The 27492-nt window shown below is 37.0% G+C and overlaps 1 protein-coding gene across 1 annotated transcript; it reads right to left on the minus strand.

Moving 5' to 3' along the window:
- Positions 1-1063: 1063 nt before the first annotated feature.
- LRRCC1 (leucine rich repeat and coiled-coil centrosomal protein 1) lies at positions 1064-20214 on the minus strand (the record flags this gene model as incomplete). The annotated part of the gene is given in 19 exon segments (XM_015823671.1): positions 1064-1202; positions 2198-2333; positions 3466-3603; positions 3807-4015; positions 4776-4939; positions 6521-6695; positions 7609-7794; positions 8964-9165; positions 10061-10200; positions 10657-10861; positions 11622-11770; positions 11949-12123; positions 12582-12766; positions 13172-13372; positions 13471-13637; positions 13761-13928; positions 15284-15349; positions 17125-17330; positions 20156-20214. Coding segments are annotated over 19 exon segments (3054 nt in total).
- Between the last annotated feature and the right edge of the window lie 7278 nt (positions 20215-27492).

The following is a 27492-nucleotide window of genomic DNA, read 5'->3' on the forward strand; positions in this document are numbered from 1 at the left end:
TTCCAATATTGTGTGAATATAATTCTTGCCGCTGTTATCACGTGTAAAATCAAGTATATACTTTGTTTGTCAATCTTTTCTGGCATTATAGCTAATAAAAAAATCTACATATTTTCCCAATATATTTTCTAGCCAATAGTATGTGTTTTTGTCCACTATCTCTTTGCTTTAACACATGTCCACCGTACATGGTAATAAGTATCTGACTTGTGGTTACAGTTCCAACATCTATCTGACATATTTTTAAACATTTTTACTAGTCTTCCTGGTGGCAAGTGCCATCTATAAAACATTTTATATAAGTTTTCTTTGTAAGAGGTTGACATTGTCAATTTATAATTTCTTTCCCACAAGTTTTGCCATTTCTCTAAGTCTATATTGTATACAAAATTCTTTGCTCATATTATAATTGTTTCTTTTACTTATTCATTTTCCATTTTCAAATTCAATAAAGTTATAATTTTATTAATTTCTCATCAGAGATTAATAATATCTGATCAAACAAGGCCTGCTCTTTATAAAATCCATACAATTTAACATCTTTATCATATCTCACTTGCATTTGTAAATATGCCCACCATGATAGATTAATACCCTGATTTTCCATCTGTTTAGATTTTAAATTCCCTTCAGAGTTTAGAATATCTTTATATGTCCATATTTTCTCAAGACGGAATAAATTTGGATGTACAAACGCTTCCATTGTTGAAAGCCATCCTGGAAGTTTCAAATATATTTTACATTTTATTTTTTCCCATGTTAGTAATAATGCACTTCTAATATAGTGGTTTTGAAAATATGAATTTTGTTTTTCCCATACCATAGGAAAGCATGCCAACCAAGTTGTAAGCCATGTCCCTCCCTACAACAATCTTTGATTTCTAAGAGTTATCCATTCTTTTATCCATGTTAGTACTGATGCTTGATAATATAAAACCCACTCTGGCAAGCCAAAACCTTCATTTTCCTTAGCTTCTTGTAACATTTTCAATTTAATTCTAGCTTTCCTTCCTTACCAAATAAATTTTAAAATCAGAGAATTTAAGTCTTCAAAGAATTTATNTGTGCTTAGATGTATCTCAGAGTCCTTGCTGAATATCACTTAAAGCAACTGTTAGCCATTTTATTTTCTCTTCCATAGCCTTTTTATTCTTTGCAGTTTCTTGTAGTAACTGACGCATTTCTTCTTCAACCTGGTAAACCTGAAATAAATGTTGTTGATATGGTTATTACGTATCAGTAAACCCAGGTCTGAAATCAGGTGAAGATATACCATGGAGGCAGAAAAGTATATATTTTCTAGAGACCACATATAGGTAATCCTCATTTGGCAACTGATTGGCCCTTTCAGTGATCATTCATAGTAACAATGGTGATGAAAAAGTAACTTTGCAACCAGTCTTCCCATTTACAATCTATTCAGGCCTGTAAAGCAGCGGTTCCCAACTTTGGGACTTGGCAGAATGGGGGGGGGGGATGGTTCCATGTGAGTTGCAGGTGTGTGTATTTGCAGCTCCATTTGTGCAAGCTGTGGGCACGTGCACCCACCACTCGCACATATGGAGCTACACACATGAGGATGTGTCGCTCACGCAAATGGAGCTGCATACACAATAGCTCGCCCAGTTCTGAATGGGCCATGGCCCAGAAGTGGGAGTCCTGCTGTAAAGCAAAGGAAAACTGAATGAAGTAAGATAATAAGCACAGTCACCATTTTAGTTAGCGACCCCTTCGCTTAAGAACTGATTTGCCAGTCCCAACTGTGGTTGCTAAACAAGGATTACCTGGATAAAAGCCATGCCTCTGTCTCTCTCTCTTACCCACATACAGTCTTTTATCCTTGGTTTTTTTTTAAAAAAAATGCATTCTTGTATTGGAAACATGAACTAATTTTATTCTAGCAAATACATGTCCTGACTTTTCTGATCAGTTTCACAACCCAACCTATCCACCTTTTTGCTTTTCCTAGTCAACATCTAACCTTTCTATTAACCTAACTGAACAATTTCACAGAGAAAAAAGCTACCAAGTTCTTTCCTTCGTACTTCTTCCTTGTAAAGAATCCAATTCTTGAATCCTAAACTTTTTTCCAAAAGAAAAGTGAAGGCAATATTTAAAAAGGTAAACATTTGATCCCTTTTGCTAGCAAACTCATTTGACTAACATATAACTGATTTCAACTGCTTAGCACAGTCACCTTTTCATTGGCTGCCGCAATTTGTTTCTGCTTTTCATTTGCTAGTTGTAGCAGTTCTGCTTGATGTGCTGCAATGGTTGATTCATGCTGTCTTCGGAAAGCATCATCCATAGAATGAAGTTTTTCCATCATAATCCTAAACAAGTTACATTCTTAAATTTCCTCTATCCCATCATAATTTTTAATTGCTGATATTGGGTATATCTATTAAGTGAAATCCAATGATGCCTCTGTATCAGAAAGCAAAAAATTATATTTCCCTCTACAGTGTCTCACGTAAGGGCTTTTTGAAATAGATTTGGGAAACTACAGAAAAGAAAATACACATAACACATAAACATCTTCCTTACAAATAAAGAATAATTCTAAGAATATATATCTGTCATTAAATCTAGACTACACTACAGTATTAACATTCTATTAAGACTGATTACAAGTACATTTTTAAAATCCATATGTACTATTTAAAATCACATTAAAATAGAAAACTTAATTTTGTATATTTTATATGAAAGCTGGTAAAAAGAATAACATGTATTTAAAGTTTTTTTAAAGAAGAAGGGATGAGAAATACAGAAACTGCTTTGCTTCAAGTAATGCATGAAAATGCTGTTTTTCCAAAGATAATAGCAAGAACAGAAGTATACCAATAGGTACAACTCTAACTAAGTAATTATTCCTAGAGGATATAAAAAAGCTGTGCTCAAAAACTGCTTCCTAATTTAATCTGGTCCTTTGAAACCTCTGCTTCAAAAAATATAAAAATAGACAGCAATCCAAAGTAATAAATGATTGCAGTCTTCATGAATTATACTACAAACAATTCCTTTCTCTAAAATCGCATACGAGATCTAATGAGTTCTGAATGTTAAGTGTATGGCATAAAAAGACACTATAACACAAGCAGAAAAGCCCACACAATCACTTCATTCACATATAAAACAAAGGCTCTAGTTTATTAAACCATCATGTGAATGAACTGCATACAGAGAGACATTTCTGACCTTCATACTGAAACAGAGACAACCCTCAAAATACCCCTCATCCCTGTAAACCAAAACTGACATTTAATGCTTTGACCACAGCACCTCAGCCAAATGACTAGCATTCTTGGCTTAAATAAAATTAACCAGAGTTTGTGACTTAAGTTTGAATTTTGGCTAATTAGTATTCAGATAAAATGGTCTATAAGCATGCTTATTCATTCACACCTGTGGTTTGAAAAATCTTACCTTAACATTGTGCACTGACCTTATCGAAATACTTACTTCTGAGCTTGAAGACTTTTATCTCTTTCCTCTCTCAACTGCTGCTCCCTGATATCAAAGTTTTCTTTCATTTGTTTAACTTGTGCTTCCAACTTGCTCAGCAATCCACCTTTATCTTGCCATTTTTTATTCATCACACTGAAATATAATAAATATGTTCTAAGTGGCCTATAGTCCATGAAAAATCCTACTTTATTAAGCCAGACTTTCCACCAGACAATGTCAAGGTTTACAAATGGGAAAAGGGGCTTAATTTTTAACCTTAGTTTCTTTTCCTATCATGAATGAATATGGTCCATAATATTTCAATGTGTGTAGAAGATGATATTGGTTTTAAGCACCTATAGGATTCCTTGATATCATTCAGCTCAGCATCCTTTTCTTGCAATTGATGTTTAAGTTCCTCTTTTCTCTCATTTTGCCTTTCTAATTTTTCCAATAAATTATCTAACTGTGCATCTTTTTCCTGTAGTTGTACTTGAAGTCTCTTCTGTGTTTCAATATTGTCTTCACGGAGTTTTCTTATTTGCTCATCTCGGTTCTGTGAGGCCTTCAAAGTAAAATGTTTTAATGAATTTAAAATTTCTTATTCATCACATAACTTTCGTAATTCTTTCTACTTTGAAAAGGAGTAACAAATAGGAAAAACAGTTTTTTTTATAAAATACCTTATTACCAGCACAACCTCACAAATTCATGAGATTTAATCCAACCAAAATCTTTAAATCACTTTTTCTATTTAATGCTTATCCTTGCACTCAGCAAAACTATTTTTAATCATGATGTGATTGACTCCAAACATTATTTATAAAGACTTTTCTATTTAACAGCATTTATTTATTCACCTAATGATTGGGCAGCTTTTATAATTAACAAAAATAAAAATAAAATAAAAGCCATTAAAACTAATTACCGCAATGAATTAAAACAATATAAGATTAATAGTGGTACCAAACTGTAAAAAAAAAGTGCTGATATCTACACCAATTTCCCTCTGTAACAATTAAGACAATGCACAAGCAGAAAGCATAACAAATAAAAAATAAAAACAGTATTCAATACATTCATGAAGCTATAGCATCATGTCCACTGCAGCTTTCCAATGCCCCAAAATAAAAGTATAAAGCCCCGATGTATCAATATCCCCGCTTTAGAACTGTCAGGGTTCACACAGTGCATTGATCAATTTCATTCTGGATTAGCATGTTGTGATCCAACTGTGTCTTATTCAATAATCAAGGCTTAAACTGAGGTATGATCTAGTCTAAACTGTTATTTATGATAGTTATAAAAAAGAAGAGCACCCTTACTTCTTTCAGCTTTCTAATGGTTTCGGTTTGATCTTCCACAATTTTAGACTTAATCTGCAAAGCATCATTGAGAGATTCATTTTGTTTTTTCAAAGCTTCAGTCTCACTAGTTAGAACTTCTATTTTGGCTTCCAATTTTCCCCGATCTTGAGCAAGGGAAGCTCCTGAGGAAAACAAAGAATTGGTGCTTGTGGTACAGTAAACACTGAAATTAAATAAGAAAGATCACGGAGGATAGATCACTGCAGATCTACAGCTTGATCAGCAATGGCAGACTGGTTTTAAATACCAGATTCATTTATTATTTAGGTTGTGGCCTGCCCTTCTGCTTTTACAGGCAATCCATCTTCTTAGAAATGTAATCATAACTGGACTACAGGTTAGGAACATCCAGAAGCCTACATATATGCCTCATAAGCTATCAAGCAAACAGAAAACCAAAATGAATGAATGTAAATGTATGTGTCCCAGGATAATGTTGCAGGATCCAATCTGGGTTGGTCACCAGAACCAGAGATTTAGTCTTCTGAGTTTTCGGACTCATGCTGGAGCCCATCTTCAAGGTATTTCTTTTTAGCAGAATGTGTGAGAGACACATTCTGTTAGAGAGAAGTTGCCTGAGGATGGGCTCCAGCATAAGTCTAAAAGCTTAGAAGATTAAACCTCTGGTTCCAGAGACCGACCTAGACTGGATCCTGCAGAAAAATAAAAAATTATCATTCCATTTTTATTCTTGAAAATAGTAGACTTAAGCAGATAATTAGATCCTTCTGATTTTTTGGGTTCAGGTCTATCTAGTAACTCTAAATACAATTACTACTTTCTCTCCCTGTAGCTGAAAAACAAAATAGCCACTTTCTTAGATATTGCAGTTGATGATATGACCAGTCTCCTCCTGCAGTGGATAATTGTTGCTAGCATTGTTTTCCCTAGTGTGTCAGTGGCTAGGAAACTGATTGCCATTGAGGTCATTTACTTCATTTACTCTAAACTGTTTTGGGATTTGAGGAGGAGCAAATGTTACTATTTATGCCAACCTATTTTGGACAGAGACAAAACACATCCAAGTCTTGTCAAAAGAACTATGTCGTGTTTCAAATAATGGCTTGGAAAGCAGTATCTAGGGAATCATGGCATTTCTAAATGTTCTCTTTAGACCAGTGTTTCTCAAGCTCAGCAACTTTAAGATGTGTGGACTTCAATCCCCAGAATTCCTCAGTTGGCATGCTGGTTTGGGAATTCTGGGAGTTAAAGTTGACACATCTTAAAGTTGCTAAGGCTGAGAAACACGGCCTTAGAGATATTTAAGAAATAAAAGCCACTCATTTTACAGAGTCTCCTGCTTCTAGTGTGAAGATGCATCTTAGGAAAGCATAATTTTAACTTTGTGGAGCACTGCAAACATAATAGCACAATCCATGAGAAATTATCCTCCAAGTAGGTGTATATGCTGTACAATTGAGGTACATAGCCAACTGTTGTACTTTGATCCCATATTCAGAAAATTTTGATTTCTCAAAGCCATTCACCAAGCAAGATTCTTGCAGATGCTTTTTTCTCCTAGCAAATGTAAGGGGACACGTTGCCTTCTCTCTACTTTGGTGATCTTTCAGGAAGGTGGGAATATGCAGTCCTCTATGTATAGTATTAGACTTTAGTTTTGTGGCTTTTACAGGGAATTAGGCACACAAAGATAAACCTGCTTCGTTCTAATAGGGTTAGATAAAGGATAAATGAGTAATTACCTTGCTGTGCCAGCTCCTCTCCCCATATTTTTCTTTCTGCTTTTAATCCATCAATTACAGACTCCTGAGCTGTTAGATGGGAGATAAGTTTTGACTTTTCCTGCTTAAGAAGCTCAAGTTGAATTGTCTTTTGTTGGTCTTCCTCTACCATATTTTCAAGAGTTTGTATCCGACTCTTTACCCAAAAGTAAAAAGAAAAAAAATAGAACAAACAACTCTTGATATTCTAAAAACAAACTTCTTCACATACATATTGCAGCTTATTTATAATCATTTATTACTGACAGTAGTAAGACCTTTAGTTGTGATTTCTAGGAGAAACTAATGTCATTGAAGGAAAATAGTTCTTGCATCTATTAGTTGAGCTCCTGTGACCTTAACTGTAGATTTAGAAAAGCAAACCTGATGAAGCACTTAATCAAGGGCAATGAAATGGTGAAAGCTAACGAATAAAAAGAAATCCCAAAGAATAAAAAAGCTACCTTTTGCTTTCCAGGTTGAAAAGTAAATATTTTCCAAGTTTTGAAACATATGCCATCTTACCCTACCTATTCTGCTCCATCCACACAATAGATTCATCTTTATTAATTAGACATTTCTCCCAGATACACAAGCACACACTTTCCTTCTTCTCTCTCCTGCATCTGCTTTCAAGACAGGAACTTTACATGTTCTCTCTAACCGTCTGTGCTCCATTCACAAGGGTATGTTTCATCATGGAAAAGCTTTTCATCACCAGCTTGGAATCATGAATAATGAGAGATGGGATGATGAAGCATGTAAATTTTAACTTTCTTATGGCTCACCTGCATGGTAAGAAACCATATTTTTTGCCACACATGAATGACAATGGTTGAATTATTAATTTTTCTCAATTATTTCATATAAATCTGTATTTCCTTGAACTTTTTAGCATCACTACTTACTCAATGATCATACAAATTGCTTTCATTGCGCTGAGCTGGAATCAAAACTAAAGTGCAGCATCACAAAATGTTTTGTTATTGTTATTAAAGTATGTTTCTGAATCATCACAAAACACAACGTATAGAACACAATATATAACAGTTATATCTAAAAAGCCATACTTTCAAGTTGTAAACTATGTCTTGCTTTGATTTGATTAATTCTGTGATTTTATCTTTTTGTTCTTTCACCACAGATGTCAGCTCATGGATCAAATTAGCAGATTGCTTTTCCTTTTGCTGAGAGTGGAGAAGAACTTGTTTATGCTCTGCCAGCTCAGCAGTGAGTCTATCAAAGCCTTCTTTAACCTATTTTAGCAAGAAAACAAAAGATTCAAATAAGGTGTTCAGCATAACATTTTAATGAATGACATTCAATTTAAAAATGCATCCACCATGCAATATTAACCTGCACGTGAATGAACAATTCAAGCCATCTGTTAATTTAAAACATATCAGAATAAGAAACATTTAAACAAATGAAACTGATTGTATTTAAAAAAATTTACTTGCAATACATTTCTTTTAAAAAATACACTGCTTTAAAGTTTCATGAATAAGTTTTTCTTCTAAAAGGCTGGGGTTTTTGCTTGTTTTGTTCTACTTTTGAGAAATTATTATCCCAGTCACAATTCTTTTAGGATCCGAAGTGACCAAGCAGGCAGTATACATTTGCCAAGGTGTTTAAAGAAAATCATTCCACTAATCTACAAGAAGCTCTTTCAATGATTATGCTAATTCTTCATAGCTAGGTCCTCAATGATTCCTCCAAGTTTCTAAGAAGTATTAGAATGAGAAGGATGAAGCTAAGAGCTTTATAAAATTGAAGGACATTTGAAGAACTGGACCAAATAGCAAAATTGTTTTAAAATTTAGTGAGACTTAAATCAATTGACTGTCTTTCATACATTTGAATCACTGTGATATACACATACATTTATTCTTAACTCAGAATGGGCAATGACTTCATTACTACTAAATGAACTTTAATTCTGGTTAGAAAGAATTAATATACAAAAATCTACCTAGAACTGAAAACCTGGGGTGTAGGAAAGGAACCCTGGGGAGAAGAACACATAGCCTGTATCAGAAGAACCCAAACCACTTTCTTTTCATCCTTCACCTGCACCTTGAACACTGAAAAACATTTATCTCAGTTAAGGGAGATCTTTCAAGAGAACATTCTAAATATCTGTTAACCTTTTAGACAAAGGTTGTCGAAAAAGACTGCAATCTTATTATATGTTACTTGTACAAATGCCATTTTAAAATCTGCATGATTGGTGATAATATTGGCAGCTTATTAATAAGGACCTTAGGTTTTGAGAGCTTTTAAATAAAATACAATTTTCAGAAATAGAATCAGAGACCTCAACCTTACATGTTTTCGATGTAGCTTAGACAATTCAACATATACTGAAATTGAAGACCAAAATAACTCCTATGATTTCTTTCCCCATATATTTTCCTGTTCTTACCTCTGAAAATCTTTTGGCTTCTATAGTTAAGGCTACACGGAACTCATCCTCTAGATCCTTATATTTCTGGTTTAATAGATGACGTTTTTCTTGTAGTTCTTTAATATGATCTTTATGTCTCTGTTCTTCTCTAGCTACTTCTTTTGACAGAGCTTCTTGAAATTCTGAGCCATTTAATGTAACTCTGGTTTCCAGTTCTTTTCTGGAACAATAAGACAGAACACATTAAGATAAACAGAAATTACAAACAGCTTGACTACCCCAACACCACGGTGTGCCCTGAGCACTTTGTCTTAAGAATTAAAAAACCAATAAAATGTGTTTCAAAAAAAAGAAAAAGAAATTACGAACAGCAAAATTCTGTACTTCTAAGAAGTCCACACTTGATGTGGAGACACAAAGTACAGTCCGGGATTTCATAAAAATTCCAGTTGGATGGATTACAATTCCATTATAGAACCACCATTTCTGCCATAAGGACTTTCTGTTATCTTTCAAGCTTACACACTAGCCTTTTAAAACAGAAGGAAGGGTACATATGTTTTTGGCTGGCGTGCTGGGAATTGAGTTCTAGAAAGTAGGTAGAGTCAAAACAAAAAAAAACAGTATAAAAGCCAATTGTAGGCTGGTTGTAGGTCAATGTGTCTGTTGATGGAATTACTTGTGAAGTGTCAGGCTTCGATGAACTCATGAGCATGGTGGGTGGTAGCATGGCCAATGATTTTTGTGTTTGCTCCAATTGAACTGGTGTTATTTGGTGTTGATAGAGATTAAGGATTTGGAATTGTGACATTTAACTGCCAGCCAGTGTTTGTGGATCCTGTTTTTTAATTGACATGATATTTGTCCCATGTAGAATTGGCTGCAATTGTTACAGTTGATTTTGTAGATTACATTGTTTCTTTCGTCCTTCTGTATCTTGTCTTTGGTTTTGGATAATTCCTGGCAGAGTGTAGCTGTGGGTTTGTAGGCTATTGCTATTCCTAGAGGTTGGAAACAGCCAGAATTTATTCAAAGTTTCAAAAATGTAAAATGAGCTGTTCCTCACCTACTCAAGAATGCTACATATCTTTGCTGGATTATCAGGATACATGTACCTGTGTTCCTGCTCTCTTAGCATTAGGAGTTCGTGGACTTGTTCCACCTTGTCTTTTTGTTGCTGAAGAGATATTCGAAGTAATTGTACTTCTCTCTCGGCTGCTGATGCTTTAAGTTCTGCACTTTGAATCCTTTTCATCTGTGGTGTTTGAAATAACAGCAAGAGAAACGATCACAATTTCAAAGCTTGATAGCAGAAGCAGATATTCTTGAACAGTAGCAAGAGTACAATTAATAACTGTTACATTTTTTTAAAATTTCACAAATTATCACCTGGTTTCACAAGCCTATTATAACTCTTGGGCACTGTGGAAGCAAGAATTTAAAGTTTTTGGATTGAATCAGCAGAGCTATTTTGATCCAATATCAAAACACAAACACTATTGACTCTTATCATTCTGATGAACTTATCTTAAAACATGCTCCAAAAATCTATATAAGCAATTCATCTGGCCACATTCAGGGAAGAACAGAGTTATTCTTTATATATCAAGTATAGCTATGATCACATTAATTTTTTTCTTTCAAAAAGCAAAGAAATGTTTAATTGTAATGTTAACACAGTCTTTTTTATATTCAGAACTAACAATTATACCTCTGAAGCTTGTTGCTGTGCTTTTTGTGACTCCAACATGGAGAGAGCTTCTTCTAAAGTCTGTAGTGCCTTTTGCTGATCCTTTTCTTTGTGTTTGGACCGCTCTAGCTCCTTACCAAGTTTTTCAGCTTCTTCTTTCAGTTGCTGAATATCAGTCTGAAGTCTTGTCTTTGCACTTCGTTCTCTCAAAATCAGTTCCTTTAACCTGAGAAACATATATGTGGATGGTATATTTATTTAATTAAATTCCAGCTTATTAATTTTAGAAATAATTCAATGTGATGTGGTGTATCCAACACACCTTCTTCCTATCTTTCCCACAACAACTTCATTATTTTAATTCAAACAGCTATTTAAACTCTTGACTGAGCAAATGAAGAGATGTCAGAACAACTATTCTGGTCAAGGCACATCTGAACTGAGATGTTCTTGATTAAATCATAATGCAAGAGAATCAAACCTTGGACAGCTAGTAATGTGCAGAACATGGACCATTCAGATCTTGGAGAGAACCTCATTCCAAAGGATAGGCATTAATATAGTGTAAGGGCAGTTCCAGGGTCCTGATAACTTACAAAGGTTTAATTGAAGACACCTGGAGTGCATACTGTCCCTGCAAGATCAAATTGGCCAGGGAGTTACTTGCAGATCAAATAACTCATTGAAGTTCTATGGCTCAGGATCACCTCGCTCTGCCATTCCTAGGCCATTTTCTTACCTGGTAATATCCATCAAATTCACTGAAAGAAATGCCAAAAGTAATGTCTCCTTAGAACTTAGAAACTCTGTAATCTGAAAGATATAGTGAGTCCAACAATTTGCTAATCAATATATACCTACAAGAACTGGTCATATTTTACTACTCTCAAGGGCTTAAGAATGTAGGAATGAATAAATTCTCTCCAAGTAAATTACAACCACATATTGTCAACTCAAAAGAAATTATAGAGTATGCTAATACTCACCTATCTGTAGTGTAAACAGCTAGACTTTGAATATCTTTTTCTTCTTTGGCCTGGTTCTGCAGGTGCTTGATGCTTTCACTCAGTTTCTTTTCAGTTTGTTCAGCTTTCCATCGCTTCTCTCTCTCCTGATCTAGTTCTTGAATTAGTGCCTAAATAAGAACAAAATGCCTTTTTTGAAACACACTAGTAATGTATCAAAAATCCCTTGCTTCTATTACAACAAAAGCTACCCCAATTTTATTTTAATTTAAAGTTTATATCAATTCTACAAAGCAAAAAAGAAAATTTCTCAGGCTCTCATAATTTCAGAATAATAAATATTTCTACCCTGTAAGTGAATTCTTCTTGAATACCAGTATCCACATTTTTTAGTTTTTTCATTTGACTTTTCTGCCCACCCAATTTCTTCAAGCTTGCAATTTCGGAAGCTGGGCTTGAATTTTCTTCCTCTTTGATGTGGGATTCTTGAAACTTAGACTTGATGAAATGTTTCTCTTGTTCTCTAAAGTGAAATAGAAATTGAATTTGCATATTGGAATGGATAAAAGCTTTCCAGAATATCAAGTGGGCATTTTTTTAAAGGGACACAAAGTAATTAGAAAGGGATTAAAAGCTATAAAGCTATCCCACAGGTAAATTTCTTCAAAAAGTGTATCTTTTCTATAATTTCTGCCAATATGCCACTGGATTAGCTTTTCAGGCAGTAAATAAAATGTATCCAAAACCAGCAATTTTCAACAGCTACATTTGAACTTTAGCTTTGTTATCCAAGTTACAAGAGAAAATAGAAATTATTTATAATTAAGATCTATCACTATTAGGCTTCACCATTAATTAGTCTCATTTTCATGAAAATCAGGTTACATTCAATTCTGCAAATTACTTATTTTCATAAAAGAGTAACAGACTACATGTGAATATGAAAGCATTGATAACTGAATTAAGACTAAGATATCATACCTGGCTGACAGTTTGCCCCTTTGAGAAGGGAACTTGGTTGATAAAGTGCTTTTTCGATAATTAGGCAACTTGCTCCTTTTAATTGTTTTTCTATTCTCTTTTCCACTTTCACTACCACTCTCTGAGGCAAAATCAGTTTCTTTTTTGGCTTTGACAGTCACATCAGCTTTTGAAGAATTAGTAACCTGAAAATAAGAATATGTTGATTAGGAACTCTTATCTGATCCTGTTCCCTTTTTTGCTGTTGTTTCCTCTGCTAATCCAGGAAAGGATAGTATGTTTTTAGAAATAAAAAACACATTGAAAAACAAACTACACTAACAAAGTACTCCATTACCAAAGTAACAATCCGATCTCCCACAAGAAGACCCAAGTAAAAACATTATTCATACAAGACACACTGAAGCAATCCAGAACACCAGAAAAAGGAATAGACTACTTATACAATATTTTCCAACAAAATGGATACCCAGGCAATGTTATCAAAAAATACAGTTCAACCCTGAGCTACATATATTTTCTTCTATTGGAATAATATGATGCAAATGAAAATATACCAACAAACGTTTGTTAACATTAAAAGTTACTACCTTTTGCAGGAGGTGAGATATCTGTTCTTCTAGTTTTTTTATCCTTGAGTCATTATCAAATTTATTTTTTTCTGGCTCAGAAGATGACATTATTTCAGTGGAAGAACTAGTGGTAGTCCAAGCTGACATCTTTGCCCTCTGGCGAAACTGGGCTAATACTTGATCAATACGTGGTGTTATTATTGGCAAATTAACATAAGTCTATTAAGAAAAATTAAAAATTCTAAGTCATAAAGAGAAAAATTCAAACTAATTTTATAACTTAAAATAAAAGGAAAAAATATATTAATTTACAGCACCTCTTCTTCATCTGTATAACTGGATGAAACTAAACAGCTTAAGAGATCTTCCAAACACTTCAAATCAGATGAGTTTGGTTCCGTTAAGTTGACCTGTTCACCAAATATATTCTTCCCATCCAAAATGGATAGTTGAGGTAAAGCCTGAAGGAGAATCTCTCTGTAGCCTTCAGATAATAAAAGAAATTACTTTATAACTGCATTGTGAAAAGCCCCCAAATGCTTTCCCAAATTAGTTTCATTTGCACTAGATTTTATCCTATCCACCCGAACAATTGCAACACTTTTACCTATTTTGGCACACACTGGATTACTTTTTCCATTTTTCTCCAAAGTAAGATTAGTCAAGTATTGCAGTCCACTAAGGCATTGAAGTAAATGGTTAATGTTATTTATGCAGTTGCTGTGAAGTTCAATATGATTAATTTTATAGTTGGGTCCTCGAAGATGTAGAAGTCCTATAAAAATAAAGTCAATAATAAACGATGAAATGTCAAAAAATCATCTGTCTATGCAGTTTAATTAAAATAAGGAAAAAATTCTCCTTCTTTTGTAAAGTATTCCAAATTTATTTATTTATTTTTTTGGAAAAGGGTTGTGCATATCTCCACAGAACAATTATGATTGCAAAGCAGATTTTGCCAAACCAAGGAATAGGGGGGGAGAGACTAATTCAAAGAGGGCATTGATTTAGGAACCAAGAATGACAATTTGTCAATACATTATGAGATTATCACAGAGCAGGCACCATTTGGATTTTCAGCCATTGTAACAATATGTGGCAATGGTTTTGGGACAGGAAGAGACACAGCCAGGGCAACAGTCAGAAGGAGTGTGGATATGGCAAGCATGTGTTAGTAACAACTTTTAAAGCGCTCCATGGCAATGGACCTAGGTACTTGCAAGACCGCCTCCTACCAAATATCTCCCTTCGACCAGTCCGCTCCCACAGAGAGGGCCTCCTTAAGGTACCGTCGGCCAGCCAATGCCGGCTGGCAACCCCCAGGGGGACAGCCTTCTCTGTGGCAGCTCCTGCCCTCTGGAATGACCTGCCCCCCGACCTACGTACAATTGCGGACCTGCGCCTCTTCCGCCGAGCCCTGAAAACTCATCTGTTCCATGCGGCCGGCCTGGCGTAGTTTTGATTGGGTTTTGTTAGGGGTTCTATATTTTAGAGCAGGCTTTTATGTAATATTTACTGTGATTTTTATTATTACCTGTTCACCACCCTGAGTCCCGTAAGGGAGATAGGGCGGTATATAAATTTAAATAATAATAATAATAATAATAATAACTCAGAAGGGACCCTTCCTAATTTCTTGGGCTGTAAAGGCAATGGATGAGAAATGTAATTTCAGACTTGCAAGATTCTGTTAATGTTACCTTACAATAAAATAGAGCTAGTACATCTGGGGGTGTTCCTTGCCTGGAATACCTTATAAGGCTGATAGCTATAGACACTAGAATGTATTGAGCTAGTCCTGCTGATAAACTGCCTTTATTTCTAACAGTTCTAATAACCTCCAAAACCGCACTGGCACAAACATATTCAGGGGTGTCAGCATCTTTGGCCTCAAAATGGTGCATGCATCCAGTAATCCTAATCCTACTCTCTTTAAATTATTCATCAAATGCATTGCATGCACATACAAAAAGGTAGGGCTTTCATCAATTGGCTGTGCCTACCATTTTGAAGCCAATGACTATCACTGTGATAGGCTCTGCACATAGGTATTTCCAAATAAGTTCCTTCAAAGTCAGTAACATTTAGGTTTGAGTAGATGTTCACGGGATTGAACAGAAAATCTCTTACCTGAAAGGTCATCTATACGGTTGTAAGATAAATTCAGTTTAGTTAAATTATATAGATTTTCCAGCCCTAGGAAAGAGACATTTTTAAAATGAAAGCAACTATATAAGCAAACAATCAGAAGTGAGCCCTACAAATATTTCAGTTTGAAATACTTCAAAATTTCTAGCATTCTGTGAGCATTCTACTACCACATCCAATTAGTCAGCATTTAACTCTTAAAGAGCTATTGTTCTGATAGCTTTACCTTATTTTATGTATCCTTTACAAATCCTGACTAAGCCTGCTGCCTCCTTCTTCATTTATAAATGGATCATAAGTTAACATTAGGATACTTACGAAGGTCCATTAATTTAGACTAGCCTAGGTAGCCAAGCCAAAGGTTATGATTCCCTGAACTCTTCATCTCTTTTATTCCTGATCTGATTATGTACTTTAATTGTGAACCTCAGCATAGCTATTTTAGTCTTCTGACTCAGTTACAGCTGGTTTGGCATTAGGTTGCCAAAGAACTCAGAACATACTAGAAATCTTGGGGGACGGGGAGGAAGGAGGGATGGAGAGCTGCAGAATGCACACAGTTTTCTTGTAGCAGCAGTGTACTTCTGATATCATTGCATATTTTTATACATATTTAAATAGCTGCCCATCTCACAGATTTGTGACCTCTAATTAAAGAGGGAAAGGGGAATGGGAATATGACAAGTCTTAAGAGCCATTTCTACTTCAGCCTCCATTATTAAATGATGTGGCAGAGTGCTTTAGGCACGTAAATATATTTCAGTATATTCAGAATATTCTGTGGTTGATCCTACCAGGTTTCTATGAAACAGCAAATAGTTACCATTTCTCAAGTTTCAGAAATATAAATTCCAGCTATTACTTTAAAAATGGTTTTCCTAATGAATTCATTTTCAAATAAATCTTCAAGCTTTGGAAAGTTCAAACAGGCTTGATCCAGCTTTTTGACAAGTAGTATTACGTATTGCACTAAACCAGTGTTTCTCAACCTTGTCAACTTGAAGAAATATGGACTTCAATTCTCGGAATTCCCTAGCCAGTATGATGAGGGAATTCTGTGAGGTGAAGTCAACATATCTTCAAAATACTGGTCTAGACATTTCCACTGGAGAAGCTCTGGGAAGGGGGAATCTGCACTATTAATTATTTTGTCTGAGGGTCTTGAGAAGTCATTCAGAACAGTAGGAGAGACAGCACTGATATCTGCAAGAGAATCAACAAGAATCCTTTAGCAAGATTTCTCTATCCTAGGAATTCTTAACCTTTTTCTGTCATGAACCCCTTTGACAGCCAGGTGAAATCTATGGACCTTGTTTCAGAAAAATGTATTTTATTGCAATGTAAATCAATTATGCCCAAGTATGGTTACCAAAATGTTAAAAAAATAACAATTATAGCAATATAGGTGCTTCTTTATTAATCCATTAAACTTATAACAATATCTTTTCTAAGGTATAATTTTTGATGAGTTTCATTAAAGTGAAAACTTTTGAAGTCTAGAGATCATAAATCAGATTGTTGCTGACATACATTACTGAATGAAAAAAGTGAATAAAGTTCCAGTTTTTTCCCATTCATGTACACAGATTCCCTGAAATTTATCTACAGACCACAGTTAAGAACCCCAATTAAGAACCTCTCTACACAGAGCTTCCCAATCATGGTAACATCAAGATGTGTGAACTTCCTAGAATTGCCATTCCAGACCTTAAGTCAACACTTTTGGTAGTTGCCAAGTTTGGGAAACACTGCTTTTGAGTTCATCCCACAAATGGAAGGAAACCTGTATTAATGCAACATCAAGCCTTGATCTAAGGACTGACCTTCAACTTTGGTTATCAAGTTGCAAGCCAAATTTAAGGTACGGAGGTTTGCAAGGCAACTTAGCCCTTCAATCCAATGTATGCGATTTGATGACAAATCTAGATGTTGTAAGTTCAACAGGTGATCAAGACTTTCAATTCTGGAGATCAGGTTACAATGCAAGTTGAGTGTGTGAAGTTCTGAACTTAAAGGTAGCTCTGCTAAACTACAAATGAAGAACATATGACAAAACATTAGTTTTAACAGTATGTAGAAAATTTGAAGTACATGTAGTCCTTGACTTACAACAGTTCGTTAAGTGACCATTCAAAGTTACAATGGCACTGGAAAAGTGCCTTATGACCATTTTTCACACTTACAAATGTTTCAGTTTCCCCATGATCACGTGATCAAAATACAGATGTTTGGCAACTGACTCATATTTAGGATGGTTGCAGTGTCACAGAATCATGTGATCATCTTTTGTGACCCTCTGACAAAGTCAATGGGGAAGCCACATTTACTTAATAATCGTGTTATTAACTTAAAAGCAGCATGTTGTTAACTTAAAAGCAGCAACAATTGGGCAAGAAAGGTCAGAAAATGGGGCAAAATTCACTTAACAACTGCCTCGCTTAGCAACAAAAATGTGGTGCTCAATTGGGCTTGGAAGGTTAAGAATTCAATCCTTGGTAGCGGCAGATTTTTCTCTTTAGGGTGCAAAGAAAAAATATCTGATGCGAATTCCATGCGGTGTCAGGAAGGGCATCCAACTAGTCAGCTCCGTCCAGTTGCTATGACTCTACCCTGAATTAAGGGATTACAAGGTTGTAAAAAAGGGAGTTTTGTGGTCATAAGTCAAGGACTACCTATAACAAATACCAAGTGTTCAAGCCCATCAAAACCACACTATATACGAGATACACCAGTATTTTCATGATTCTCTGGAGAAAAAATTTAGCATTAATAAATACTTATTGTGCCAAGTCAAATTTCTTTGTGCAGTCATCTAATCTTATCCCAGTGCTTAGAGGAAAAGCCAGGTGTTCAAAGCTTTACAGAGGGCTAGGAAGGTAGAGGCCTGCTGAACCTCATGAGGCAGAGTGTTCCACAGGGCTGCCATGGAAAAGGCATGCCTCTTAGTTCCTTTCAAACAGCAACATTTAAGGGAAGGGACTAGGAGCGTGCCAACCCTATCTGACCCGATAGGATGGGTAGATGTCCTTAGAGAGACAGTCCAGCAAATAACTTTTCATATAGGGCTTTAAAGCGATGACCAACATTTTGAATTGCACCTGGAAAGAAACTGGAAGCTAGTGCAGCTTGTAACAAAGATGTTACAAGAGCAAACTAGGGGTCCCAATTACTGTGCAAACTGTTACATTCGGAATCAATTGAAGTTTTAGGTAATCTTCAAAGGCATTGCAGTAATCCAAATTAGAATAGAATAGAATAGAATAGAATAGGGACCTTGGAGGCCTTCTAGTCCAGCCCTCTGCTTAAGCAGGAGAACCTATACCATCTAGACAATTGAAGGTCTAGCCTCTTTTTAAAAATCTCCTGTGATGGAGCACCCACAATTTCTGGGGGCAAGCTATTCCACTGGTTAATTGTCCTCACTGTCAGGAAGTTTCTCCTTAATTCCAGGTTGCTTCTCTCTTTGATCAGTTTCCAACCATTGTTTCTTGTCCTGCCCTCTGGTGCTTTGGTGAATAACATGATCCCCTCTTCTTTGTGGCAGTCCCTCAAATACTGGAATACTGGTATCATGTCTCCCCTATTTCTTCTTTTCTTTAGACTAGCCAAACCCAAGTCCTGCAGCCGTTTTTCGTATGTTTTAGTCTCCAGGCCTTTGATCATCTTAGTTGCTCTTCTCTGAATTTTTTCCAAACTCTCAACATCTTTTTTGTGAAATGGTGACCAAAATTGGCTACAGTATTCTAGGTGTGGTCTTACTAGGGTTTTATAAAGCGGTACTAATACCTTGCGCGATCTTGATTCTATGCCTCTGTTTATACAACCCAGGATTGTATTAGCTTTTTTGGCTGCTGCTGCACACTGCTGGCTCATGGTTAAGTGATCGTCCACTAGGACTCCAAAGTTCCTCTCACAGTTACTGTTTTTAAGCCAGGTCTTTGCTCAATCTGTATTTGTACCTTTGATTTTTCCTCCCTAAATGTAAAACTTTACTTTTCTCCACATTGAAACTCATTTTGTTGGATAGGGCCCATTGTTCAAGTTTGTCAAGATCTTTTTGGATCCTGAGTTTGTATTCTGAGGTGTTGGCTATGCCTGCCAGTTTGGTGTCGATCTTCAAATTTTATGAGTTCCCCTTCAATTCCCTCTTCTAAGTCATTGATGAAGATATTGAAAAGTACTGAGCCTAAGACAGAACCTTGTGGTACCCCACAGCTTACTTCTCTCTAAGTACGGTTTGCCAGCCAGCTACAGATCCATCTGGTGATAATGTTGTCTATCCTACCTTTTTCTAGCTTACCAAGGAGTAGGTTGTGATCTACTTTATCAAATATATATTAATGAATAAAAATATACCATGACTTGCAGCCCTCGAGGAATGTTTCTCCACCAAAGTGAAGAAATCTAATTCTATGCTATCAATTCCATGGTAGTGACCTTATGATAGCAGATGTATATTAAATTATACATTATGGAAATATTTCTTTTTAAACAGGATGGCCTCAACTTACTTGCCATCTTCTTCCACATAAATAAGACCACACATTCTGTGAAGCATCCCTTTGAAATTTCTTCCAATAGTTTAAAAGGCTAAATAGTATTTGGCCAACAATTCAGGCTTATCATCTCCCAGTCTACTTTAAAATGGCCAGGGGGGGGGGAGAAATCTTCAAAGGTGGAGCTGTTTCCCCAAATGTACCACAGCACTTTTCTGCATGACAACCAGATGAAGGGGAAGCACCCCTAAATGTGCAAAAATGATGCAGCCTCGCAGTCGCAACACCTCGGACGGGATTTAACAAAAAGCTAGGAAACCCCTCTGCAGGGCTTCCACTTCCTCCCTACAGTTCTCACCTCTTAATGCCTTTATCCATTAGGCTGAGCTCCCCTGAAGTTGCGCAGACCGCCGCCATCCTGCTCCGCTTAGCGACCCCCTCCCCAGCCTCAACCGCGGTGCTTGCCGCCCTCCGCTTTGAACCCCCGCCCACCAGGCCGTCCTCGCTGTGACTGCGCCAACGGCACCGCTGAGCATGACGGGAGGAATGGGCTGTCCCAGCTCCGGCTCCGGCTCCCGGTAGCTGCAAAGCGAAGGAACTGCGGTTGGAAGACGGACGTAGGAAAAAATTTCGATACTCCCTCATTGCTCCAGGGGCGGAAGTGAGAAAAATTCCCTAGAAAGTTTAGAACAAGGGTTCTCAACCTTGGCAACTTTAAGACTTGTGGACTTCAACTCCCAGAATTCCTCAGCCAGCTTTGCTGGCTGAGGAATTCTGGGAGTTGAAGTCCACAAGTCTTAAAGTTGCCAAGGTTGAGAACCCCTGGTTTTAGAAAGTGATTTGCAGTTGTGAACGCATGATAGGAAAGAGTAAGTTATGAGCAAGGGAGCGCCTGCCGCTCCTTTGATTCCACAGTTCCACGTGCAAAAAATCTCTGTACTTGACTATTTAAGTAAAACCCCAGTCTGGCAATGCAGTTTCAGCCTGTTATTTTCCTGATATGAACCCAAAACTGTTGAACGATAAGATTGGCTATTTTTATTTCTTTGGGGAGGGGGGAGAGAGAGGCAGGGCACCAAGTTGAAAATATGAAGGACTTGCTGTTTTTGCCCGTGGAGCCCGTCTCTATTTATTGGGTTTGAAATCGAAATTGTCAGTGATGTGCCTCCCATTTTGTCGAAGGGGCATCTAAGCGCGTGAAAGGGCGAATAAGAGTCACTGGATTTGAAAACTCTTAATTTACATTCCTAGAGGCGTAAAACACAACTGGTGAGGGCTTGGGAGAACTTTGGAGAACAAGTTTAGGATTGTATGAGCTGGACGGAGAGATTCACACGACCACCAGATGGCAGCGGAAAGTTACCTTCTTAGTTGCGGTCTGGCGATCGCTGGAAGGTTTGCAGCCCTATCCGATAGCCCTGACTTGCTCGTGCAAATATTTTGTATTTCGAATGAAGCAATCCTTGATTCAAAGTCCAAACCAGCTTCTCTGAAAGAGCGGGAGCATTTATTTAAACCGCAGTTCTGAGGATTGCTTATACTGTAGCAACGATGCAAACTACAATCTCAAGGATCAAACTTTTTTTTTTAGAATTTAATGTGTAAAAAGCTAATAGTACTGCACTACATAGGTGGGGGTGTACGGTTTTTTTTTTTTACTGTTTCAGGGTTCTCTCCCTCCCAACCTGCAATGAGGGGAGATACGAAATATACTCGTAAGTGCTATTGCTAAAATAAACATTGCATAATGCACATACAATAAGCTTTGCAGTGCTGATAGGGTGGGGGGAGGAATTCTAATGCAATCCAATATATGTGTTGGTAGTAGCTTGGATATTCTTGTCTTGCAGTAATAATATTTGTGAATTCTATTTGTGTTGCCAGTGAAAATTGGAAAAATCTTGCAAAACAAGGAAATCCTATGGCTCAAGGGGATCATTTAAAGTGGCATTTGGAGAAAAATGGGTACCTGTCAAGCTGGAAATGGCAGAGTTAGGATTAACCACTTCTCAGAAGAGTCCACAATAAACTTCATAAGCAGTGCCAAAATAGCAGATGTGTAGTAATGTCATAAATTACAAATGCCTTATTTGTATACCTAAATTCCTGCTACAGTCACATACAGTTGAGGCTGTTTTCCTCCTCTTCCTGTATTTCATCTTTTGCCACCCTTAGCTTCCTTCCCAATTACTTTTCTTGGTAATTGCTAGGAGTCTGACCAGATGGTTAAAATTAAATTATTTGTTCTACAAGTCAAAACACAACTTTAATGAATATTTTCAGTGATACATTTTTACTTTCTGCAAATGGTGAGAGATTATTTCATTATTTTAAGGAGAACAATTTTTCTAGAACTATCACATTGACATGGCATAAACCCTAGGTGGCAGCAAAGAGACCTAGAAGACTCCTTGCTTTGCCTTCCTCTCATCCCTCACCCCTTATCTGAGGCAGCTTAAAAGTCATCCTTAGCTGTCTGGATGTTAAGTAATGTTTTCCCCTTTAAACAGAAAGCAAGCTGTGGCAGCTTCACTATGTGCCTCATTGACCATCCAGTTGGTGTTATAATCTGGGTCATTAGGGTGTAGATTCTGCAGAATAACGTTGGAAGAGACGTTGGGTGTCTTTTAATACAACCCCCTGTTAAAGCAGCAGACCTTGTATCATTTCAGACAAATGGCTGTCCACTTTTCTTAAAACCCTGCAGTTTGCAGCAATGGGCACTTGAATTTGGCACACACATCCCCTTTCTTTGGTTTTAATGCATTGACTTCCAAGGCCACCTGCTTTGGGAATGAGAGAATTTGTTCTTTCAGACCAGACTTTTTCTCTTTCCTTGCCCAGTCTCTGATGATTTCAGGCCCAGAGTCTGCAAAGAGGCTGCACCGTGAAGAGAGAAAGAGAGAGAACAAGCCCTGTACTGCTTTCTGGTATCACATTCCTCATGCCTGTTTTCAAGCACAGGTTTGACCCTATTCTATAATCCTCAGGCTCCCTCTGAATGCAGCTGCATAAAACCAGAATGAGTTTTGTCAAATGGCTAAAAATGCCACTTTAGCCATCTTCTCCTCAATCCCAACCATGCTAAAGTTGTGTTAATTCTGTACATAATAAAAACTGCATTATTTGTTGCCATCATTCATGTGAGAAGATAGGGGTCACTATGAGTAACAAAAGTTATAACTGATTTTTGCTGTCTTAGAAATGGTAAGTAGCACTTTAACTTGGCTGTGAAAGACAGTCTGCAGTTGGCTAATAAACCCAAAAGCTATTCCCCCACAGTGTTTACTTTCACAACAATCCTGTGTTGATTATCACTCAAGACAATGACTGCTAATGATCAACTTGTGAGTTTCATAAGCAGAGTTTGAACTTGGTCCACCCTGTCATAGTCCAGCACTTTTAATTGCTATATCCTATCTTCTGACTTACCATAAAAAACAGGATAATGAAGTGATCTGCTAGCTACTTTTTGTCTTCTTCTTTTGATCTTCTCTGATCTTGGAAACTGAACAGGCTTGGTTTATACTTAAATAGAAGACATAGAAAACGAGTCCAGGATGTTAGCTAGTCTGTGAAATTGAAAAAAGTCAATGGCTTCCATATTGCTACCAAGGAAATTGCATGAACATGTCCATAAAATAACTAGAGCTCATGCTTGACTTGAGGACTTCTTTAGGTTTACTTTACTGTAAATTAAGTTTGTCCATCTTTTATATTCTGGAACAAGATTTCAACTGCACACATTTCCCAGAATATAATTCTACACCTCACTGTTTGTGCTAATTTGACAATTATGCATACATCTTCTTGCCATCTGTTGTAATTATTTTTTAAACATGAACAAAAAGACAGTTATGGCACCCCCTAATAAAATATGGATACTGTCTGGTAAGGCATTTATACAGATACTTGTCAGTTTCCAGAAATGGACAGTGCTAAATCATTAATCTGAAGGACATTCATGTCTCCAAAGAGGAATGTCATCTGTGATAATTCTGAATTTATTGGGATATTAGCTAGCTAGCTTTCTTAATCCTGTTTGCCAATCAGCATAAGTCAATCTATAGATTCTGTCTGACTCTTCTGGTTTGTTTTCATTCTAAGTTGTAATAGTTACTACACAAGGATTTATTAACCAGCTGTAATTTTGAAGTCTAATTCGTTTAAGGCAAAAGTGATATTCATGACAAGTTCAGGAACAGGAATTGTTTGGCAGGGAGGCAGCGTATCATCAAATTTAATTATATATAATATAATTTTAACTACTAGTAGGAAAAGGAATCCATGGAAACCTTATGGGTTGCTGAGTTGGTCACCTACAGTGTGCCTTGGTGGTCAAGTCTGAAGGGGCCTAAGCCAAAATATAATTCTTGGTCAGTCTGCTGCATTTCTTTGTATTCACTGTCCTAGTTATTCTTCTGCCTTCTTCCCAGGAGCTGGCAACTATGAGCAGAAACACTGCTCAGTTCCTCAACTTTTTAATCATTTCTACAGATTGGATGCAGAGCCTAACAAGGCACCTTGTCTTTAAATCCATCTGTTCCCTACCCAGGGCACAGGGGCAAATAAAGATAATTGGAGATGCAACAATTCACATCAAGTGTTGATATTTGACCTGTTTGACCCATTGGCTGCTACATCACACTCCCTTATTTATTTGGAGTCCCCTAGCTAGGTGGCTCCAGATTCCAGTCCTAACAATGGAACTGATTTCAAATGGAAAAGGACAAGCATAATTCTTTCTATTCTTGTGTTTTCTTTGTATTTGTGAATACAAGTAGTCCTCAACTTACAACAGTTCATTTAGTGGCTGTTTGAAGTTACAACAGCAGTGAAAAAGATGACCTATGACCATATTTCACACTTACGACCGTTGCAGTGTCCTGGGATCATGTGATCATCTTTTGTGACCTGAAAAGCAAAGTCAGTGAGGAAGCCAGATTCACTTAACTCTGCGACTAATTTAACTGCAGTGATGTGGCAAGAAAGGTTGTAAAATGGGACAAAAGTCACTTAACAAATTTCTCAATTGCCAACACAAATTTTGGGCTCAATTGTGGTTGTAAGTCAAGGACTATCTACACCTTGATTTGGCCTAAATGATGGCGAACCTTTTCGGCTTGGTGTGTCAAAAAATTTGAAAAATGCCTAACTTGACTCTGCTGGCATGTCACCCTGCCCCCAACAAAAGAGAAAAAATTCTTTACATATTCATTTATTTAAACAAATACAGTCCAGTCACCTGTGTGATTCCCAGGATCTGCTGCAGACTGCTTGCCTTCAGGTGGAGCTCTCTTTCTGTTGACAGGCCCCCTGAGACCCACCTGAGGCAGTTCTGGGTTGCACAAGGTCTTGGTTTCCTGAAATGACTTTGAAGAATTCTCTTCTGTGGCATCTGCGGCCATGCTGCATTCTCACATGGTATTTCGAGGGCCCAGAGGCCACACAAGAGCATGACTCTATCTGGAGAATCTGGTGGCTGCGCAAGAGCACATCCCATTCTCAGATGGCATTTGAATATCATACATAAATGGGGCACCCTTTTGAGAAAAGTTATTGGGTATTGGTGAATGCTGGCGTGTCATCCAAAACATTGTGGCATGTCACCTTGTGTCATAGGTTCACCATGGTCTAAGTTGTTCCATGCTGAGGAATTGTGTGGACTCTTTGAAATGCCCTGAAACAAAGGTCTCTGAGGTACAATAAATACGACAGTTCTTAGATCTATTATTACTTAAGCCAAGCATAAAGAAAGGCGGTCTCTCCAAAAATCTTTCCTTATGCTACATCTGTTATCTTTTATAATAACAGATTTTGTATTTAGTAAGCTTCCTGTGAATTTTGCATCCATGTTGTCTCAACCCATTTAGGCAGAAAGGTGAATGAAAAGGCTGTCAACCCAGCTGCTTGCCTATAGCATCCAAACAATCCTAAACTGCTGATAGTGCCAATAGTTTGTAGGGATTACACTGCAATATTAAACCTGTCAGTTTGGCTATAATGGCATTTTGTATTGTATTTTATGCTTCGTGGGCTTGGCCTACGGTATTATGTTTGAGAAAATACAGCACCAACTCTACACATGCACTTGAAAATATTGTAATAGGGCTTTGTATTAGGTAATAGTTATAAGATTCATACATGCTATAAAGTTAAAGGGAACTTAGCTTGAATATACAGGTAGTCCTCAACTTATGGGCACAATTGGGGCCATATTTTAGTTGAGAAACAATGAGGTCATTAAGTAAGTCATCACATGATCATATCCAATTTTACAACCATTTTTGCTGTGGTTGTTAATCAAGTTACAGCAGTCATTAACTGAATCAAATAGTCATTAAGCAAATCTGGCTTCCCCAATTGACTTTGATCATCAGAAGTTAGCTAAGAAGGTTGCAGCTTACAGTCATGTGGCTGTAACATACTGCAACAGTCATAAATGCAAGCTGGTTGCCAAAAGCCTGAATTGCAAGCACATGACTGCAGAAATGATGCATGATGGTTATATCTCTAGTCAGTTTCCAGGCTGTTGTAACTTTGAAACTTCATTAAACTAACACTTGCAAGTCAAGGACTACCTGTGGACACAAACAGGTAGTTAGTCCTCAGTTAATGACCGTAATTGGGACCCGAAACTACATCACTAAACAACATGGACACAAAGCAAAAAAAAAAAACCCAACCATTTGACTGCACAGACTTACAATGGCAGTTCCACTGCATTTGCTAAGCAAATCACATGTGTTAAACAGGACATCATGTGGCCATTACTTTCTCCATTTAATTTGCCTGTTAGAAGCTGGCAGTGAAGGCTTCAAATAGTAATAATGTGACAACAAGACGCTGCAACCGTCATTGATGCATGCTGGTAGCCAAGTGCCTGAATTGCAATTGTGACTGCAGGGATGCTGCAATGGCCATAGCTCTGAAGACTGCCTATATATCTATTTAGTCTTAACTTCAGTCACTGAACAAGTGGTCATCAAGAGAGGACTTCTTGTATATGATTGTGGAGTGAAGACAGTAAAAATGGCTGGTGAACAATTATATTTTAAAAGTTTTAAAAGACCAAAGGCCAGCAGATTAAATCTGTAGGAATTTATTTGGGTTGATTTTTTTTTTTTTACAAACCAAGTACGTGAAGGACTTGTAACGTTGCCTCAGTCCAAGCAGGGTAACAGTTTGCTAAATCATTAAAGAACCAGTAAAGTTTTATGGCCATATGTTTCATTTAATGAGTAATCTGGGGAGAACATTGAGAATCACTTCATTTTGATTAAGTACTTAGATTTGGTAGCAGACTTTGAGTAAAATATGTAGGAAATTAACATTCTGTCCTACAGGTAGTCTTTTATTCTTTGCAATCTAATGGAACATTGGAAAGAAATTATGTAAAGAGGCTTGGGACTCTGTTCGTTTGTCTGCCCAAAATAGAATAGAGTGAGATCCAATCTGATGTGGAATAAGAAGCCACAAAAAGTAAGATTGAATAAGAAAATATGCTGGATGCTGCAGAATAACCCTCCCCTTCCATCCTCCCCCCAACCTCCCCCCAGTATATGCCTATGAAAAATTGGGGTTGAGGCTCAGAATGCTACCCACAGTCACATGATCCATAATGGAGCTGCTAGCAAGGCGTTGGAAAGAATTCCAGAAGTCATGATTTGGGGGCTTTCTCTACATCATTTTTTC

The sequence above is a fragment of the Protobothrops mucrosquamatus genome, unplaced genomic scaffold, assembly GCF_001527695.2.
Source record: "Protobothrops mucrosquamatus isolate PMUCROS unplaced genomic scaffold, P.Mucros_1.0 scaffold1944, whole genome shotgun sequence".
In the NCBI taxonomy this organism is placed as follows: domain Eukaryota; kingdom Metazoa; phylum Chordata; class Lepidosauria; order Squamata; family Viperidae; genus Protobothrops; species Protobothrops mucrosquamatus.